The sequence below is a fragment of the Takifugu rubripes genome, chromosome 5 (genome assembly GCF_901000725.2).
Source record: "Takifugu rubripes chromosome 5, fTakRub1.2, whole genome shotgun sequence".
Classification (NCBI taxonomy): Eukaryota; Metazoa; Chordata; class Actinopteri; order Tetraodontiformes; family Tetraodontidae; genus Takifugu; species Takifugu rubripes.
This window is the reverse complement of record NC_042289.1, coordinates 12,242,831-12,263,056: the sequence shown is the minus strand read 5'-3', so window position 1 is coordinate 12,263,056 and position 20,226 is coordinate 12,242,831. Positions and strand designations below refer to the sequence as shown.

Here is a 20,226-nt window from a genome sequence, read left to right as displayed (position 1 = left end):
TGATGATGATGATGATGATGATGATGAGGATGATAGTCATAAACAAGTCTTTGTCTTTTTTTCTAAAACTACCCGACATTGATGCAACGCAGCAATAAGAGGAGGACCTGGAGCACCGTGGGCTCTCTGTGTTTGAGACAACAATAAGCTTTACAAATGTTTTATGAGGAAAGGAAACCAACCCATCATGTTTGTCGTGCCTGCAGGACGCCCGGCGAGGACGCCAACGTGGTCACGTTTGTTCCCGTGCTTGTCAGAACCTGGAAAATGGAGCTCAGATGCAGAACGGCCGTGTTTACATCTGAACGGTTCGAGAACAAAGCCCCCGTCCGGGAGCTTCTCTAGCCCTTCATGTGTCCTCATCATGGGTCACCGCATCAGACTCCGGCTCTGGTAATTAAGGTTGCTAATGAGAATCACAGGCTAACAAAGGCGGAGTTAATGAGCAGGGCATCGCTCTGCGGCGTGCTGCGTTCGCTCGCCGCCTGCTTCTCCTCAGCAGGACAGCACCTTTCAGACGGCATTCTGGGAGATGAAAAGCTGCGTGTGATCTGGGAGGTGGGGCGGGGGGGGGGGGGGGGGAGATCAAAGAGGAGATTGTCTCCTCCCTCCTCCGTCCATCGGTGAAACTTCTCTTGGAGGTTTTAACCAAAGACAGCACAGATTTGAAGGATTTTGTGATGAACATATCTGAATGTCCAGCCTTCCTAACAGTGGTGGTTTATTCCTGACATTGGGGGGGTTTAACCACTCGACTCGCCTGGTTAGGTGGTGTGTGTGGTGTGTGGTGTGTTTGTGAGGACCCCCCTCGGCTATAAACAAACACACCCACATTTGTCCTCCTTGAGCGACACTTATTAACTTTAAGCTTGTGCTCATCCACCCACAGAAAAGACTCTTTTAGATTTGAGTCATCCTGTAATTTAATCAGCTCAAAAATCCAAAGGCGAGGATCCGTTAAACCCTGCAGCTGAAACGCCGACCTGTCGGACAGATGCAGGCGCCCCTTCATTAGCGTCGAATATACAGTTTAGACATAAACACCTGGCACGGGCGACAACAGGCACGGTTCTCCGGACGAGAGCTGGGCAAACCTTCTGATTCCAAGACAACGAAGCCCCCTCCGTCCGCCCGCCCGCCCGCCCGTGGTGCTTGTGGATGAACTGTTCCTTTAAGGGTTCCTCGTGTGCTCCTCCTCTGCTGCAGAGCTGTTTGTCACCGGCTGCCTCCTCTCCGAGCGTCACGCCTCATTTCTGGGCTTGAAATGACGATTAGAGGGGGGATGTTTAGGAGAAGGTGGAGTTGGAGCCCTCAGAGCCTCACTTTGACCTTTGACTTCAGTCTTTATTTAGGCTCTAACCACAATCTCAGGACTTTGACCACTGGAACGAGCAGCACACACTTGTCGTTAACGTCCTGACGTCTGACCTTTAAAATGATCGGAGGAGTCTGGAATGAATATTTGCCCCCCCCCCCCCCCCCGTGTCCTGGCAAACATCTCAAACTCCAAAGAGATGAGCGAGATGTTTGCTCCATGTCCAGAAGTCAGCAGCCAGACGTCTCTTTTCAGGCGGAGAGCCTCAGAAGATCAGAGGCTGTGATGTTCTGATCTTCTAATGACATGATTGAAAACATCTTTCACTCATTTCAGAGCAGAAGAACTCCAGCTCATCTTTAATTCACCCCAGCGTTTACTCGGCTTCACATCTCCTCCCTCCTAGGAGTGGATTCCCAGGAGGGTCAACACTTCCTTGGGAAAGCCGCTGGATTCCGGCCTCCCAGTGAGGCTCTTTCATCCTCCTCTCAGAAGGATCCGGCCTTCGTTAGGATGGAGCAGATTTAACCATGTGGGCTATCAGTGAAGTCCAGGCCAGATTAGACAGCTGCAAGATTCTTCTTCTCTTGTTGCGATTCTTCAACACATCCTCTGGGGAGCGTCAACAACACTGGGCCCGATTTTACTTTGAAGATTAAAGCTGCACAGGCTTTGATGACGACTCCTCTGAGTTCAAGTGGAAAATGTTGACTTGCCTGCAATAAAGTGGCACCACAGGATTTTTCCTTTTTCCAAAGTTGAAAGTTGGGCTTCGTTTCAAGGCGACTCAGAGCGGCGGCGGCGCGCAGGCGTGCAGCAGCGAGGCTGCAGGTGAATCACCACTGTGATTGCTCCCACTCGGAAGCATCAGAACAACGCGGAGATTTCCCGAGCGTCCGATGGGAGGAGGAGCTCTGCCATATCTCAGTCTCCTCATTAAAAGCACATCAACAGCGAAGCATCAATGTTTTACGAGATGGAATAAACTCCCCGTTTGATGCTGTCAGCTGACATTTCACCTCAGACTCCAGAACGTTTGACACTTGTGTTTATTCCGGCGCTCCCTTCGGAGCGCTCAGTTTAAGACCTATAGCACGATATCGTAGAGGGTATTCCAAGAATAATGCCTGGAAGACGAGGCTCCGGCTTTACGGCTTCTCCTGCCTCTCTGAAGGCTGGAATCACGTCTGCTCCGTTCCCAAAGGTGCAGCAACGACATGGGAACTTCAGGAAACAGGTGTGAGAAGGGATCATTGGGACATTTACAGCCCCGAACAACAGCTGAGACCCAGTAAAGTCACGGAGAATCCATCCATCCCTGACCAGGAGGCTCAAGCTCCAGCTGAAGGACCAGGGCAGTTACCCGAGGATGGAGTTCCAAATGTTCTCTGTGGTTGTCTCCTTGTTACTATGGTTACTGCCTTGTCCTCTGTTGCTGGTGTAAAAGAGACTTAGATCAGTGGAGCCGCTTAGGAGGCGCCGGCAGACCCCTGGGGGCCCATCAGAGTTTAGCCAGGCTGCTCTCCCACCTGGCTTCTGCAGGAGGCCAGAAAGCTGAATTTCCCTGAGTGTGTGTTGGCACTGCCCCTGGTCTGGCCCCTGGTCTGGCCCCTGGTCTGGCCCCTGGTCTGGCTCCTGGTCTGGCCCCTGGTCTGGCTCCTGGTCTGGCCCCTGGTCTGGCTCCTGGTCTGGCTCCTGGTCTGGCCCCTGGTCTGGCTCCTGGTCTGGCCCCTGGTCTGGCTCCTGGTCTGGCCCCTGGTCTGGCCCCTGGTCTGGCCCCTGGCCCCACTCCGGTCCCAGTTCCATTTCTGTAGAACACCATAGGACGCAGTTCCAGCAGAGGTTGCTGTGACCACAGTCCTGAAGGGTGTCTCGCCCCCCCCCCCCCCCCGTGCACGCTCATGCTAATCACCCCCCAGATTGATTGTGCCGCGGCGGCGCTCTAATAGCGTCATTAGCCATGATCTGAACTCTCCTCCTGTCCTTCATTATTGAGACGGTCGTCCTGCACGCGTTTGTTTCTGGACGTAATTAGCTTTGATTCTCCGTAACGATGCGGCGAAACATACGGAAAGTTTCCCGTCCATCACGCGCACAACAATGCTTGTTGGAGCCCCGGTTACCACGGTAACCTGTGGCAGCTGCCTTTCTCTTTGGCACAAAATGGAACTTCTGGCAATGCAAACGGGTTCTGAGTCATGGAGGCGCCGGGTTTGATGGCAGCTCAGTGCAGATGTCAGCGTCACACCTGTCCTATTTCACACGTTCGCACTCATTTTAGTTCAAAAACAACGACAAAGAAAGGAAATGAGGCTCATTATATTATATTATATCATTATAAACCTCTGACGGAGGGGTAAAGTGATTAAAACGCTGAAGGAACATCAGTGAATTCATGAAAAAATAATCAAATGAGTGACTGAAACCAACATTAATTGTGACATTTAATTGACTCGCAGCGTCCACATCAAAATCCTTTAACAGACCCTCACAGGAGGCCAAAGCAACATATTCTAAAGGACGGTACGTTATTAGCACGTGTTAGCCTGGCTGTGCCCGCCCCCTGTACCGCTGATAGCTGTGGACTCTGATGACCTTTAATCTTTTAGAGCATCCAACCTGTTTCCAATTCATTTTAACCCACTGAAGAAGCCGTCCCCGAACCGGCGTTGGGCAGAAATCCTTCGCACAGACGTGTGTTTAGCAGATAAAAGGCTCGCCATCTGAGTCCGATGCACAGATAAAAGCTGACAGGATATTGATTTCTGCACAAACTCCGTCATTTAGCCCGTTTGCATATTATCTGGCAGACATCAGATCTCCGTACAGACACTTCTAATGGACGTTCTTTTCCATTTCCTGTGAGAGAACGGCTGAAAAGGGAAAATGGACGTGCGTGTGCAACCGTCGAGCTCACGCCATTATTAGCTTAACCTGAGCTAATGTTGTAATTGTCTTTGGATGCGTCCGTACTGTTCCACATCAGTGATGACCGCCACTCATACACGCCCGCAAAAACGTCAACTTTTTAGGCAAATTAGCTTTATGCACTCTTTAAAGCCTTCTGTTGGATAAATGTGGGCCAGATGTGTTCTGATCCAAAGCAGCTGTTTCCCGGCGTTCTCAAATCAAACAAGGTTGCATTTGGATGAGCCGAGCGCTCATTCAGTCGTAAAGACGTTTTACTTTCGGATGTTTTACAGTGCTTGACTCGTAGCGCTAAATAATGAACTGACATGGTGCTAATTCTCGCGCTGCTGCTGTCGTGCACGACAGAACTCTTCAACCAGAACTGATCATCTCCCGTTGCTCCGGTACAGCGTTGACACCAGGCAACTGATCCACATTAGGCTGATGAGTATAGTCCAGAAATGATGCCTTTGGATGCAGATAGTCTGCTAACGCTAACACCAGTGCTAGCGAGAGCGGCCCAAAGAGAACAAAAACTACTCCAGCGGGTCCAAGTCCATTTGCGGACGGTTCCATGAAGCGTGACAATGGCTGTCAGACGTAACGATGATTGAATGAGTGACGGCGACACCTTCAGTCTTTTAGTGTAACGAGAGGCTACGCAGGGGTTGTTGGGTCCCCCGACTCTGCTGCGTCAGCACTTGTGAAGCTCTTTGACAGGCAGAACCGGGACCGTAGAGACGAGAGCGCTCCCTGCCTGATCCGATCCGGCCGCCTGTGTTCTGCCCACGCCGCTCTCTCAAACGGCGCCGGCCTCATTACTGCGTGGTCATATTTACATGACCGGTTTACCGCAGCCGTCCTTTGATCCGCGAGGGTCTCCGGCATCAAAGCGGAGCTGCGTTGTTAGTGAGAGCGCCGGCGGCCAGACAGGGCGCGGCGTGATGGCGGCGGAAGGCTGGGCCGGCGTTATTCCTAATTAATTAGCGATTTTCCCGTGTTTCAGAATTGCAAATTGCCATGTTGAACATCTGAGTTGTTATTTCCAGACGCCGCGCAGCTGACAACCCCCCCCCCCCCCCTTAATGCTCCGAGCTAATGACCCAACCTGGAGGAGAGCGCTCGTCTCCACACTCTCATCTCATTTTCTACCTTTCACGTCAGACAAAACCCCTCATGCCCTCATATGAACCAGCGTGAAGTGTTTTGCCAGTTTTTTTAAAAATCCAAACGTTTCACACGTGTTCGCCGATCCTGAAAGACTAAATCAAGCGAAGCAGTCGAGCGACGTCAACCCCGCGCGCTCGATTCATTTGGCGTATTGGTGTCAACGCCGTGATGGTAATCATGTTAGCTCAGGATGCGGAGCATCAGAGCCGCTGAGCAAACTAGAACTGGAGGTCTGTTCCGCAGCACGTGCGCGCTCCTCTGAGATGGAAGCACGGAGAGAGACGGCGTTAGAGCCTCGAGTGAGCGTGAAGATTCGATTGTCAGAGTGTTTACTGGCAGCGCCCGAGCCTCTTTAATTCATCTCTGTTGGACAGAAACATAATGTTACATCAGCGTGTTCATATTATCCAGGAAGGGAGTCCGCAATCTGCGTCGCCACCACTAGGGGCTGCTCAATTCCACACGCGCAGCGATCAGCTTCCGTCTTCCCCAAGTTCTCACCCAAAGAGCCGCTTCAGCTTAAACACTCTGCTTAAACTTGCGAGATACTTTCTGAGAACTTTTAATTAAAGGAGAATTAAAAGCCTTTGCGGAACTTCAAAAGGGCAGATCGTTGTTTCCTTTCAAATGTTGAGGGAGGTAAAGAAAGAGGAGCGCCTCTGTTCATCTGTGCAACTTCAAACAGGCGCTTAGAACAGGAAGCGCTCGGTTCAACGGGATTTTTCTGGAGCAGCGGCGGACAGACGAGACGTCGAGAAGGAAGGTAGCGCGGAGGGAGACGGCGCTGGCTCGGGATGCGTGGACGGAGCTGCGGCGCGGGAGGGGGGGAGGAGGAGGAGGAGCGGTGCGGCGGGAGAGCGAGCTGCCTGAATACCGGAGAGAGAGGGGAGGGGGGAGGGAAGAGGGAGAGATCAGAGAGGGGAGAGAAGTCATTCAGAACAGGGAGACGGAGCCAGCCGGATGGAGCAGGCCAGGACACGGAGCGAGAAAAAGACTTCCCGGACGGAGGAGGGGGAGTGAGGGAGCACGTGCGCAAAGTGGAAGAGAAGAGGACGAAGCAAAGGGATCCGAGAAGAGGTCGAGGAGGAGGAGGAGGAAGACGAGGAGGAGGAGGAGCGTGAGGGCAAGTTGATGAATTTGATTTTGGGAGAGTATTTTTAGAAGGAGCGACGCCGGAGGAATGTCGAGATCAGAGATGAAGGAGATGATCACAGGAGGCTTTATTGACCAGCACTAGTCTGCAGGATCAGTGCGTGCGTGTGTACGTGCGTGCGTCCGTGCACTGCCGTCGCGTGGTTAAAGTGAAGCGAGGACCAGTGACATCACAGCTGAGTCAAGGCATCAGAAGTGAGGCAGCAAAGTGGGGCAGACGAGCAAAGGGCACTTTTCTCTGCACTGACACGCAGCTTCAGTAGTGACACTCAAGTGGTTCCTGCCTCCGCCGGAGCCCTGGGAGCCCAACGGACCTCAGAGGAGGACCGGCTCAACAGCCGCCGCTCTGCCCCTCCTCCACCACCATCATCTTAATCACCTTTTCCCTCCGTTCGTCTCCTCTCTCGTCCTCTCCTCGGCCGCCGGTGTTTTGTATTCCGTCCCTCCCCTCCCCTCCCGTCCCGTCCCCGCCCCTCCCCCGCTCCTCTTCCTTGGCTCTCTCCGTCTCATCCTCTCGTGTTCACTGTCACACTCACTGCGATGGATGCCGGACTCACTCATGTAGAAGCCACCTTGCTCGGAGCACATTTGCCCAGCTGATATATTTATTCCGCCCTCGCTGAGCTCGGCGGCTGCAGCGCTCCGAGCCGGCAGCGGCGGCCACCAACAAGTAGCTGCTGCTGAGTGCACGGACCCTTTCAGAGCGCAAACACTTCCTCAAGGCCGCGGCTCCGCGCGCGTGCGGCGCCTTTGCCTCCGGGGCTCCGCAGGTCCTCGGTATTCCGGAGCTCGGGACGGACCGTTCATGTGTGGACCTGAGTAGTGGATTTGTCCTGGAGCTACATGTGGGCCCCAGCCTCGGAGGCCTGGCTCGGAGATGAAGCCCTTCCCACAGCTGTAGGAGCACTGTGGGCAGCGATGGCCCTGGAGGGACGCTGTCTCCGCAGGGGGTCCCCGGCCATGATCAGGAAAAGTCGCAAGACATGTCCCACGAAGCCGTCTCTAGCTCGGGTCACGTCCACTCTGCTGTCGAGGACACGTCTGCACGGCCTGAGGTATGTTTGCCTCCCAGGTGGCTCCGTGGGCCGCAGGGCCTTCTGGCTGCTGGCCCTCTGCACCTCCCTGGGGCTGCTTTTGTCCTGGTCCTCCAACCGCCTCCTCCACTGGCTCTCCTTCCCCACATACACGCGGGTCCACACGGAGTGGGCCAAGGAACTGGCCTTCCCGGCAGTCACCATCTGCAACAACAACCCCATCCGCCTCTACAAGCTCACCAAGAGCGACCTGTACTTCGCCGGGCACTGGCTGGGCCTGCTGCTGGCCAACCGCACTGTCAGGCCCATCGTTCTGGACCTGCTCCAGGAGGACCGGCAGACCTGGTTCAAGAAGCTGTCCGATTTCAAGCTCTTTCTGCCGCCCAGGAACTTTGAGGGAACCAACTTGGAGTTTATGGACAGACTGAGCCACCAGCTGGACGACATGCTTCTCTCGTGCAAGTACAGAGGGGAACCCTGCGGCGCCCACAACTTCTCCTCCGTAAGTCTGACCTTCTGCCCACGGCTCCCTGCTGACACCACACATTGCCCCATCTCGCCGTCATTTAGTGGAGCTCCACCTCTGACTTGGCTCCTTTTAACCACACAATAGCAGTTGTTTTACGCGCCGTTCTGGCTGACTGTCAAATCCGTTTTGATCGTCGTGCAAAACGATTAGCAGCCTCCGAAGGGCCATTATCAGATCCCCACCGAATGAATGTGCAAACATTATCCATATCAGACGCACTAACGGGAGAAAAAGATGGAGAATGGCCTTTGAAGCTGAATCTTGGCTATAAACATGTCACTGTTAGCCCAGAGACGCTAGTGAGGGTGGATGGTTGTGCCCAGTCATCTTCCAGGAGGCACCTAGAACCCGTCTTCCTGTTGCTCCTCAGCTTCGTGGCCACCAGTCAACAGGTGGCTGAGGGTGACGTGAGGATATCAAGACAAAGGGCTAGAAAGGCGCGTCCAAGAGCAACGTTATATTATCCTATAGAGCAATAAAGCTAATTCTTCACCGAGGTGAAACGGAGGCAGGATGGAGGGTCGCACACAGCTGTAAGCAGAGTTTAACCTCATAAAAACGTCCCTCTCCCAAACCGATACATCACACTGATCGTAAGCGCTCTTATGCTAATGCGCCTCTCCCAAAACAGCCTCTGTAGTTATGGTTTTCATGAGGCTGTAAGTCTTTTCCCGCCTCGCTCGCTGCATGCTCAGCATTTTTACGACCCCCTTCCCGTTCAGCCGTAACAAATCAGAACGTTGAGAACCCAAAGTCTGGTCTCATCACGTTTGAAAGTTAGCTTTGGCTTCTGTCGCGTAGCAGCTGGTTGGCGTTGCTCTTGTCAGAATTTGTTTCGGACTTTATTGGGGCGACTCGCTAATGACGTTCCAACAATGTGGACGCGAGAATTCACGTAGAGGAAGGATGTTTTTTTTCTCCCGTATTCAAGCTAGCATCTCTGGCAACAGTAAAGAACCTCTGGAACGTTCGCGTCGATACCACAGCGCCGCTTCCCATCCTCGCTGTTCCACGCAGGGACGTCTCACGTTGCTAACGGGCACTTTCGAGTTCCTGCTAATCTCATTAGCCCGCTGCTACAAGGCAGCAAAGGCTCCCTGAGGCCAATTCATTAATCCGGCATTTAAAACACTGTCAGACAAGGACCAAAAGGACGCGGCAGCCAGAATAACAGGGGACACGAGACCCGCAGGTAAATAAAAAGTCTTTTGTTTGTGAGGGAGATTGTTCCAGGAGTAAGTGGTGGAGGTGGGTGTTATAGGGTCGGAGCACAGAGGGTGCTTTCATCTGCAGGCAGGTCGGAGGGAACAGAGGAGAGCGGAGCAGCCCGAGGTTGGGAGGTGCTGCGACGACAGAAAAAAGGGGCTTTTGGTTTGGAATATAAATGGCCCGTCAACCTCGCGCGGCAGCAGAAATTCATATGCCGAGTCTGTATCGCCTTCACAGGAACCAGTAAAGAGCTGCCAGATCAATGCGTCCGTCAGAGACGGAGCAAATGCTGCTTCCCTCCTTTCTATTAAACACTCCTCCAGCTCCGCAGCCGCCCAGCAGGTGAGCTGCTCTAACATCTCCTGCTAAACACAAGTGACTCCTTATTAAAGGCCAGCCAGCAGATACACATCTGCACCTTCTCTGTTGGAGGACCAGATAACGCCTGCAGTGAGCGATGAAGGCGTGCTGGGCGTCTGAGAGCAGCGTCTAATCACACGCCAGGACGCTGGGGAACCAGGGGAAGCTCTGGCTGCTCGGGGTGACCAATGAGCCGCTTCTCCAGAGGAATGTGAAGGCCAAACGGAAGCGGCTGCTCCGATTCCTCGGATAAATCCCAAATCATAGCGAGTGTGTGTCAGACCTCTGCGTTAATGGTTTTCCAAAAGCCGCAGTATTTCCCCACATTAGCAGCAGATTAGCTTTGAAACAGTTTGTGTTTGTTGTAACACTCAGCGTCTTCCAGCTCATTGTTTGGCTCTAATGGCCTCTTTATCACCAACGCCGGGCGGACGGAAGCGGGAGATATTTCCCCCGAGAGCCAACAGCCGCTGAGCGTTCCCGGGAACGTGACGAGGGCGTCCGCGCCGCATCGAATCGGCGAATATTTATTAATGCGACATTTGACGGGGAAGGTTCAAGAGCTCGCTTGTTTCTGGGAGATTTATGACGGCAGATATGCGTCTGTTGGATGTGCGCTGGTTCCATCGGGTCTGCGTGAGGAGAGCGGTGGAAGCGGCCGAGCCGGCTCTTTTGTGCGGGTTCTCCAGCCTCCTGCTCTCAGCAGTAATTACTCCCCACTGTTGGTCAGTCTCACGTCTCATTACTGAAGGATTGATGGTCTTTGTTAGGAATCCCTACTTTATTAGATGTCAGCCATCAGGCTGCTTTTCTTCTCACTTTTGCAGACTTTATTTTTATCCGCGCCATCTGCTTTAATTCTTCTGCTCTAATTATTTGCTGCGTTCGTCGTCTGCTCGCTCTGGTACCTGAGACGCTTCGCACTCTTCATTTCTTCAGCTTATTTTAGGAGCTCCTCTCCCAACACTTGATCAGTGGCTATGATCAGCCAATGCAGCTAATAATGTGCCTCTCCTTTTCTTCCCTTCTCTCTCCAGCAGGTCTGTGTAGACTCAGACCATTGAAACTATTGATCTAGCAAACGGGAGCATCAGGGCGGAGCTCCAGCTACTGCATTCTCATTAACGTGAGCGTGCACCCTGCTTAGCACCGCCGTTCCTCTCCAGGAGGAAAAGGCACGAGCACTTTCATCCGCCCTGGCAACCTCCACGACGCTCCCTCTCGTTCCGATCGGTGATACGCCGCAGGGTAAACCTCCTGGTGCCTGGGATGCAGATGAAGGCGACGGCAGGTTTCATGCAGAAGGTCCTCAGGACTTTGAAAAGTTCGCTAACGTCTGCGCTTGCTGAAGTTCATGAACTTCAGGACAAGTGGCGCGACCCCCTTGACCTTTCTCCCACGCCCACGGCTCCATCCATATTCACCACCCTGGTCCCCTCCTAGGGACATGTATCTGCACGTGCTAGCTGAGGTATTTAATGGTAATAGAGAGAAACATTAGCATAATGCAGCACAGAGCCAAACAAAACGCCTCCGAGAATATCTAAGCAGCGCATCAACAACTGGCGCGTGTTTAATCAGGACGAGCAGCGGCGTTAAATCTGAAGTCAGAGCAGCAGGACGGCCGGCTCCACCAGGGTGGAACGTGCCCTCTGCCCAGCGCTCTGCTGCCTCACGTCTGAGCAGGCCTTGAACGCCTCCAGGTCGGGTCCCGATGGCCAAAATATCGTTTGGATTGTTGGGAAACAAAAGAAGACAAAGCAAGTTGGATCTGGGTTTCTGGGTTTGTGGTTAGCGGGAAGGTTCAGTCATGTGCGTTACTGGCAGGCACCTGATTGGACCAAAGACTTGTGGATCGGCTTCATGCTATTGGCAGCTAAATGACCATTTCATCCTTTTGTTCTGGAGAATCTGAATCTGGCGTGCGGAGCTGCCGCGGCGCCTGGATGGTGTAGATGCAGCCGATGGCAACGGTTCCTTTAGTCTCTCCTGGTTTTCTCAGGACTTTTAAAGTGAGTCGGGTTGAGGACGTATCTCCCCCCCCCCCCCCCCTCCCTCCCCCCAGATTACCGTTGAGATCGAGGAAACCGCCGCACAGGTGAACGTGGGCCGACTTAAATGGCGAATCTGTTGGTGCTCAGAAGACTTCAAAGGCAGGATCAAAGGATGAATCCTTTCCTCTTTCCTCTTTAAGCTGGCGCCTCTCTGTAGCCTGGCTCTGCTCTCAGAACGGAGGCTCACGTGGTTCTTTGACCTGCGTTCCTTCTGACCTCTGACCCCCTCCGGACCGGCCGGGGTTTGTCTTGACTCTTGACGCCTGTCCTGCTCCATATTGAGGACGCACCTGCTGTCCTGGGTGTCTGTCCTGTTGTCACTGTTAAACGGGTCCCTTAATGGAGTCGAGACGCGTCCCCCGTTTTATTTTTCCATCTTGGAATTGCAGCAACTTGTGAATATTTCATCCCTCGCTGCAGGAATGCGACAGCTCTGTGTTGTCGAAGCGGCTCAGAGCTGAAGCTTGAAGTTCTGCTGAATAGGTGGGGGGGTGAAAAAGGCTCCCAGCCCAGAAAAGCAGCTGGCACCGAGGCAGGAGTACGCAGGGGCTCCCAGATTTAACCTGCTCGGCATGGCGAGCGGCGGCGGCGGCGAGCCTCCCTCAATAATGGAACGCGCTGAATGTTTCACCGGCGCCTCGCCTTCAGACCCGAAAACCCTCATGAATAATGGAAACGCAAGAAACAATTTGCGGCACTTCATTCCGCTTGGTTGACAGCACACTTTAATTTAACTTTACCGTGTCACCCATATTCTGTGCTGTGTGTGTGTGTGTGTGTGTGTGTGTGTGTATAAATATATAACTGAGAATCATTTCTTTTGTTTGCGTCTACAATATGCAGGTTGTAGAATATTCAGGAGCGCTAGCTGCCCTGCTAAAGTTAATTACACCTGCACTACCTGTGATGCTTATGTGGAAATGCAAGTTTCTGTCCATTCCGCTTCTTTGGAGCACTTCCTGATTAATTCTAACACCAGACGAGGCCTCCTAACGACGCTCTGCTGCTCCGCTGCTCTTAATTCTCACCGCTGAGCAGCACGTACTTCAGACAAGTAAAGAATAGGGAGCAGAGGTGCAGGCGCGAGCATTAGCAGGATGGATGGATATGAAAATGGGTCACATTGTTGCTCAGTGGAAGCTCTCCGGTGCTGTTGTTCAACACGTGTATCGTGGGCAGGTGCCACAGCCTCATTACTTCGGCCCCCACGGTCTTTTCTTATGGGAAACAGGAAAATGGACTCCTATTAGCTCGTCTCCTGCTGCGGCGCCATATTTGTGTGGGTGAGGCAGCCATAAATACCCCCACTATCCCTGATTTTATTGTGTGATGGGGTTTTTTTCTCCCCCCTGCTTTTCCCGTCAGGGAAACACGAAGTCGCTGCCTCTCCTTCAATAATGGAACAAACATTTTCTGCAGTTGGGGTAAATAACTCGTTCGCCTTCGTCCAGCGCTCAGGTTTGTGCCGACTGTCAGAGCAGAGAGGTGCAGATAAAGCGTCCCCCAACAGGCTCCCGAAAAAGGATCTTAAACCCACGCCGGGCATCCGACACCGGGCGTGCCCTGGTCTTAAACAGATGCATTCTGGGTAATCCAGATGTGAACGAGTCTGCTGTAGCGGTGGAAATTAAACAGAACGGAAGAGGATCTGTGGAGCTAGGAAGTCATAACTTTCCTAATGGGCTTTAATTATACGCAGCCTCCTTCCTGTCAGCGGCTGACAGGTCGCTGCGCGTTTCAGAGTCAATTAAACATAAAATTACTGAGCTGAGAAACTCAATCACAAACCTGCAACGAGACTCAATTTCCACTCTTGTCTTTAATTCATTCATTGTTGTCGTGACACGTGAGCTCATTTTCGGACTTTTCTCCGTTTCCCTGATTCGCTGACGTCGTGGTTCGATGAACTCGTCTTTACAAATGTAATCCGGGTGATTCAAGTCATCCAGAACCTCACTTATGCTTTACATGGGGTCCCAGACGGGCCCGGACCTGTAAATGTCCCACATGCTGCAGCGGTGGGCTCTAGTGCTGCCATCCCATAAATCTCCTCCTCTTCCTGAGGCCTGGTGCCGCCTCAGCTGATGGTCAGTGTTGTCTAACGGCGCCTGATGGACTTTCAGACTGTTTTACATGAATTTTTCATCCCCCTACTCAGGCAGACTTTAATATTTAGTGCATTTACATGAATTTTTCATGCAGAACCAACAATAAAATGCTTTGTTTTGCCACTGGGGACCAGTATCGCCATGAAAACGGTGCAAATGAAAGAACAATAACAACGCGGTTAAAACACAAGCTGGACCCAAACGGTGAAGTCCAATAAAGACGGAGGCAGGCGCCGTTTTTCTCCGTGCTGCTGTGCTGCCGTGACGCCCCCAGCAAGGCCCCGTTATTATTTCCAGAACTTTGTCTGAAGGCCATTTGAATCCCCGTCGCAGCGTTTCCTGGGGAACTTTGTCCCGTCCTTCCTCCGCTCCTGCCCCTCTGTCATCACCCGTCTCCTGCGGCGCCGCGACCTGCGTCTGGAACGGCGACCGCCGCAGCGTTTGGGTCTGTTCTTCTGAAGGATGGGCCCAGAAGACTTGGTGATACGAGGGCAGGAAGAGGACACGCTCTGATGATGACAGCCTTTTGAAGGAGTGGGGGTGTGACGGCGAACCTTCCTGGAAGTCGGTCTGGATGTGCAGCGGCGCCGACGAGTCCTGGAGGGGGGGCACGCGACCTGCTGGAGCCTCCCCCGGCGTAATGATGACGAGCATCCAGAATCGATGCTCTTCACTCAATGTTATCACGTCCGTCCACTTCCTCGTCCTGCTGGACGTTGCCCCTGGAAACAGCGGCGGCGTTCCCGACCCTGCTCGTTTTCCCAAAACACCCCCCTGCCTGTCTGACAGGGCCGACGGGAGCGAGGGGGTGGTGTGGAGTATTTAGTCTCAGCTCCACATTCTCTCCCCGCCTCTGATAGAAATTTGTCTGGTTGGAGGATGAACGGAGGAGCCTGATCACCAGCTGATGGAAGTCGGGGGACACGCCCACAACCAGGCGAGCGAGTCTCACGGAGACGCCGGCGTACAGAAATAACATCATCGCCAGCCCGGGTTCCTCACATGGCCACAGGTGGTCCAGCTTTCATCATGGAACCAGACTCGGGGGGACGGGGGGGTTCTCCTGGTCTGGAAAGCCTCTGAGCTGCCAGCCTGGGCGTCACGGCACCAGCAACGGGTCCATTAACTTTTTTTTTTGCTGAGATAATTAGCACAGAATAAACGACACATGCAGTCGGTAATGGAGCCGCATGAAATGAGCCAACAATTAAGGGGGGTGTCAGCCGTTGTTAATAGCTTTCCCCTCATCAGAGCCGGGACACTAATTAAAGGTGTTATCTGTCATATTGAACCTTACAGGTAGCGTCGCCGCGTCTTTCTCAGGCTCCTAATACCAGCTTCTCCTTCTCATCTGTGTTCTGTCCCCTTCCGCCTGTCGGCCTGAGTCCCATCACTCATGGTCTGAGGCCCCCACCCCTCCAGTGTCTCCTTGCCCTCCCAGCAGGCCTGCGGAGAGGTGATACAGGGCGTAGAGCTTCTGGCCTCCCTCCATCCTCCCCTGACCAGACTGATGAGGGAGATGGCTAACAGATCTCTCTCTCTCTCTCTCTGAGTCTCTGTCTCTCGCCCACCACCACGGGCAGCCGATGGAGCTCTTGTGGGTGTATGAAGGGGGAAGGAAGTGATGCAGCGAGATACGCGTGGGTGTGTTCTGCACATGACAGCAGCCTTCTCAACGCCGTCCTTTAAACGCCGCTCTATCTCGAGATGTGCATCCACTTGCAGTGACCACGGGTGGGAGGGGGTGGGAGTGGGGTGGGCGTTCGGGGACGATTGACGTGTTAGATGTCTGTTTTATGCAGGTTCACCTCCCATCACACACCTGAAATTTGAAACCTCGGTTTTCGTAGTAGATTTAATCAGGTTTTGTTCTTCCCACAAGGCTGAAATGGAAACTCCAACGCGTCTTTTGGTCTCATTTAGAACAAAACCAGGTTTGATCTCTCACGTTGTGGACGAGCTGGTGGACCCGAGCTAACGTGCTAATGCGTGCTCCGTGTTCCGCGTAATACCAGCACATTTGCACCATTTCATTGTCGGCAGCTTCACTTTACAATTGTCATGGAAACAGTGGACTACAAACGGAGACATTCCGGGCTTCCGCTTGGTGTCCTGGCGCAGGAAGCGACGACGTCACGGGCAGGAAAGTGTAAAGAAGCTTTAGTGTGAGGCAGTTTCAGCACATTACCTTATAAATCTGCACGTTATTGTAGTGGAGGGGGTCCACGTCCCCTCTCGTAGACGTGAGTGGAGGATGGAGCTCTTGATCGTAGACTTCAGCACCTCCACAGCACTAATTAGGAATAAATGGAGGGTAACTGGAAACAAATGTGCTTTCTTCTGAAGGTAATTGGTGGGTGGAGCTTATTGTGAAAACACGATTGGACGGTTGTCGTTTGTGAGATTCCATCGGGGGTGCGGCCAGAGGCGCTTCTGGGGTGGAAACAGGAAGGAGAGCGTGATGGGAGCGTCACCTGCGAGTCGGCGGCTGTCTGGCGCCCGCTCCGATGGGCCGCCGTGTCCTCTCGGACGCTTCGCAGGCCAAAATACGGGGCGGCACAGATCCCGCAGATCACATTCAGCATCCGCCAGGAGTCTGAAGCCGTGCGGTGATAAAACATCAGCAGTGGCAGCTGGATGAGCCCGAGCAGCGGTGCCAGCTCTGGACACAACTTGTAAATTCTGTTTTTATACAGTGGCAGGAAGTGGGGATCCATCTTTATTTAGGTGAGTGAGCGCGCTCCTGCGCCCGGCCCACGTGCTGCCGGCTCCTAATGGGATGTGGCAGCGGCAGCCATCACGGGCTGTAACCGGCGCGGCTGCTTTTATCCTCATGCACATTCATCACATGCCAATTTAATCATCTTGAAAGATGAGCCGGTGATTAGGATCTGATTAATGGAGCGGCTCAGTGCACATACCTGTGTCTACACGTGCAAAAGCTGCACCCTTTCAGTCAGTAATCAAACATTTGCTCTTTTTTGGACCTTGAAGAGTCCACAGATATTAAATGTGCTGAAACTATGAACCTGCTGAATTATAAATACGCTGCTGCAGATGCAAATGAGCCAAAGCTGGAGAACACAGACCCGCGCATCCTCGGGGGGGGGGAAACGACTTCCTGTTCAGGCACCTGCTGTTTCTGAAACTCCCATCTAATTAGACAAATGTTAAGTTGGCTCAAACGCAGCAGGAACCATAAATCTTCAGTCTGAGTCTCTTAAATAAGATGCAGAAATGTTGCCAGAGATTAAACAATTGACTTTCCTGGGCGGCGCCGCCTGCACAAACCTTTATTACCGTCCGTTTAAATCATGCGCGCGTGCCACAGAGGGCTGTTCGTTCAGGAGCCGGTGGGAGGGCTCCTGAGGGCCCCCCATTAAACATGCGGAAGATCTTTGTTTTGGCCTTTCAGCAGGACGTGCCCAGAATGTCCCGCACTCCCATTTTCCTCCTTATTTACACAAGCTGCTTCAAGGTTGAGTCAATAAGCTGCAGCCGTCCGGCAGCGCTCGTTGTCATGCACGCGGCAGCGCTCGTTGTCATGCACGCGGCAGCGCTCGTTGTCATGCACGCGGCAGCGCTCGTTGTCATGCACGCGGCAGCGCCCGTTGTCATGCACGCGGCGTCATCTCATCTGCGGGATTAATCAGGGTCCTGTGGTAATTTGCAGAGTGACCACGTCCAACTTTGCAAGCTAATAAACATCAGCGGGACAGCTGGGGAAGTGTGATCCCCCCCCACCCCCTCCCCATCCCGCGGGTCCCACTGACGCTGTGACGGACGTGCGCTTATTTCCCTCCGAACCTAAATCCAGTCCACATCCGGGTTTTCTACCAGAGGAGCAGGATGTGCCCAACCTTCTTCGACCTGGTGCCGACCAGCCGTGGTCAGACAATCTTCGTTCGTTTTTCCACGGATGCCTTAAATCCTGGGTTTTCCTGCCTCTTTCCTTCTCCGGCTTCACACGCCCGGATGAAAACTGCAGCCGCTTCCCTCTTTGATCTCCCATTTGATAAGTCCCACTTTGATCCTCTCTGCCCAGAATCCTCCCCAGCCCTGACCTGTAGAGCGCTGACCTTTGCTTCCATCACAGCCCGGCCCGCAGAGCTCCGCTTCATCCGAGCAGAAAGCAGAACCATCCAGGCGGAACATTACGTTTTCCAGCCTTCGGAATGTCCTAAGAGCAGCTTTTAACTGCTCTTTTGCCTCGGCTTTGTTTTAACCGGTCCAAAATTTCCTGTTTAATAAACCTCATTAATTAAAGCGCCGCCACTCGTGGCGAAGCAAAACGGCGTTAATGTTTCTCCGATGAGAGGAAGCCTTCATCCTCCCACAGATCACAGCCGGGGAACCGGCGCCAGGCGTGCAATTAAAGGTCAGGAGTGATGACACTCAGGCCGAGGAGTGGGGAGGGAGTGAAATGGGAAAAATGAGTAGCACAGCCAACCAAAGGAGAGAGGGGAAATCAATGGGGTGTGTGTGTGTGTGTGTGTTGGGGGGACTCTGGTGGAATTTCAAACTCCTTCCCAACTCCTTTTCATCTCCATCTCTTGAGGATTTTAAGCAACAGCAGAAGCAGATTAGCTCCTTAAAAAGGCTAATAGCCTGTTTTGCCCTGGATCTGAGCTTCAGCGGTCCAGCGCCAGGCCGTGGAGCCTATTGGCGAGGTGGATGGTCCGGGTCCGGATCTGGGCTTCAGGCTGGCCGTGCGGCTGCTCTGAGCTCGCCAACTCCCCCGGCGACTGGAACGTCCCTGCAGAGTCAAAATACACCCACCTCCTCCCGTTTCCCTTCATGCACCGGCGAGTGCGGCCAAATCGGACGTCACGGACTGAAGAAACCTCCAAGATGAAGCTAAAAATAGGGACTTTTGGTTGAATCCTCTGGATTTTTGGTTGTTTATCTGCTTTCAGAGGAAATTCCCTCTGTTTTCCTGATTTGCTCAGTATTCCTGTTAAAGTAGCAGTTTTAGGCAGCGTCTAAATCACAGTTGATATTAGAGCCACGAATGAATGCACAGAAATGAAGAAAAATATCTCTGTTGTCGGCTAATGCTAATTTGTTTCCAGCCTGGTTTTCTCGGTGGGGGAGGTTTCTCCCTGTTAGCTCACCTGATTGGCCCATCGGTGGGGTTCAGCTGTCAATCACGATGCAATTAAAGGCAGGTTTTTGTGGGCCTGCCCTGCGTGAATGTCAGCGTCCTTGCACCCCTGAGGGGCCTTTGAGGGGTTTAGCAGGAAATGAACTGGCTGGCTAATCTGGAGGGGGTGCGACAAAGCTGTGCTGAATCTGTCCCCAACCAGGAGATTTAAAGGCGTGATGAAGAAAAGGTGGCAACATTACCGCAATGTTGGATCATCTCTTTAGAAATGCGACTCGGGTCTAATCCCCTTTTACACCAGAGCATCTGTCGGTGCCTTAAAGTCTGTCATCTACTGTAGCCCACCACCAGGGGGCGGGCAGGTGTCATTCTCAGGTGTTTTTAGGTCCCTGTCTGGCATTTACAGTCCTCATTGGCTCAGCTCAGAGACACGAACCAGCAACCAGCATTGTTTTTATTCCTGGCTGCAGGCCCTGAAGGAACAAATGGATGATAATAATAATAATATTGATAATAGAGACGCAACCCCACTGACACGGTTTACGCTGCCACAGAATCAGGCTCAGCTCGTTTCATTTCCACCTCTTTGCTGGAATCTGGAACAAATCCGCCGTCGTTTAACTTGTTTTCTGACATGTTCCCCCCTCCCGGCCTGCCAGCAGTGGGCTCCTCCCTGGTGGGCTGGAAGCTTCCGACTGCTGCTGCTCAGGGTTGGAGGGTGTGTGTGAGTGTGTGAGTGTGTGTGTGTGTGTGTGTGTGTGTGTGTGTGTGGATCTGTAAATGTACCGGGAGCTCCACGAGCCTCGGCCGGGTACAGTTTGTGATTTCAGGGGGTGCGACGCTCCTGTCAGAACGCGTTACATAAAGCGTGACGTTGGCTGGAGAAATGAGGTCAAAGATTTCAGATGCGCCGAGCCCGTTGGAGGGGGGGGGGGGGTTTGGCGAGATGACAAACTTTGCTGCCGTACACTCGCTCAGCCACGATCCAGATCTGCTCGCTTTGATTTTCCTCTGTTTATGCAGGAATGTGTCAGAGCTGCAACCCCGTCACCGACTTTGTTTCTGGAGTTTTGATGTCAGCAGCTCACACAATGGAGAGGCTTTGACCTCAGCATGAGGTGAACCGGCTCGGCTTTGAACTTGGGCTCAGACGTGACCTCAGTGATGTCCAGCGGTGTGGAGGCTATGCTAGCGACATGCTAATAAAAGCTATTCATAAAGTGTTTCAGATAAAATTGTCATTGGAAGTTAGCACAATTACGCAACCGACCACTAGAGGCT

General features: G+C 53.0%; 1 protein-coding gene across 4 annotated transcripts in view; it reads left to right on the top strand.

Annotated features, from left to right (window-relative positions):
• Positions 1-20,226, top strand: part of asic2 (acid-sensing (proton-gated) ion channel 2) — a 162,401-nt gene that overhangs the window by 117,642 nt on the left and 24,533 nt on the right. Inside the window, exon 1 of one of the 4 annotated variants that reach the window (XM_003964823.2) lies at positions 6,830-8,083. The exons of the other annotated variants lie outside the window; for them this stretch is intronic. Within the exon in view, the coding sequence (XP_003964872.2) occupies positions 7,391-8,083 (693 nt within the window). The 5' untranslated portion in view covers positions 6,830-7,390. Of the gene's footprint in view, positions 1-6,829; positions 8,084-20,226 lie in introns of those variants that run through there. 4 annotated transcript variants of the gene reach the window in all.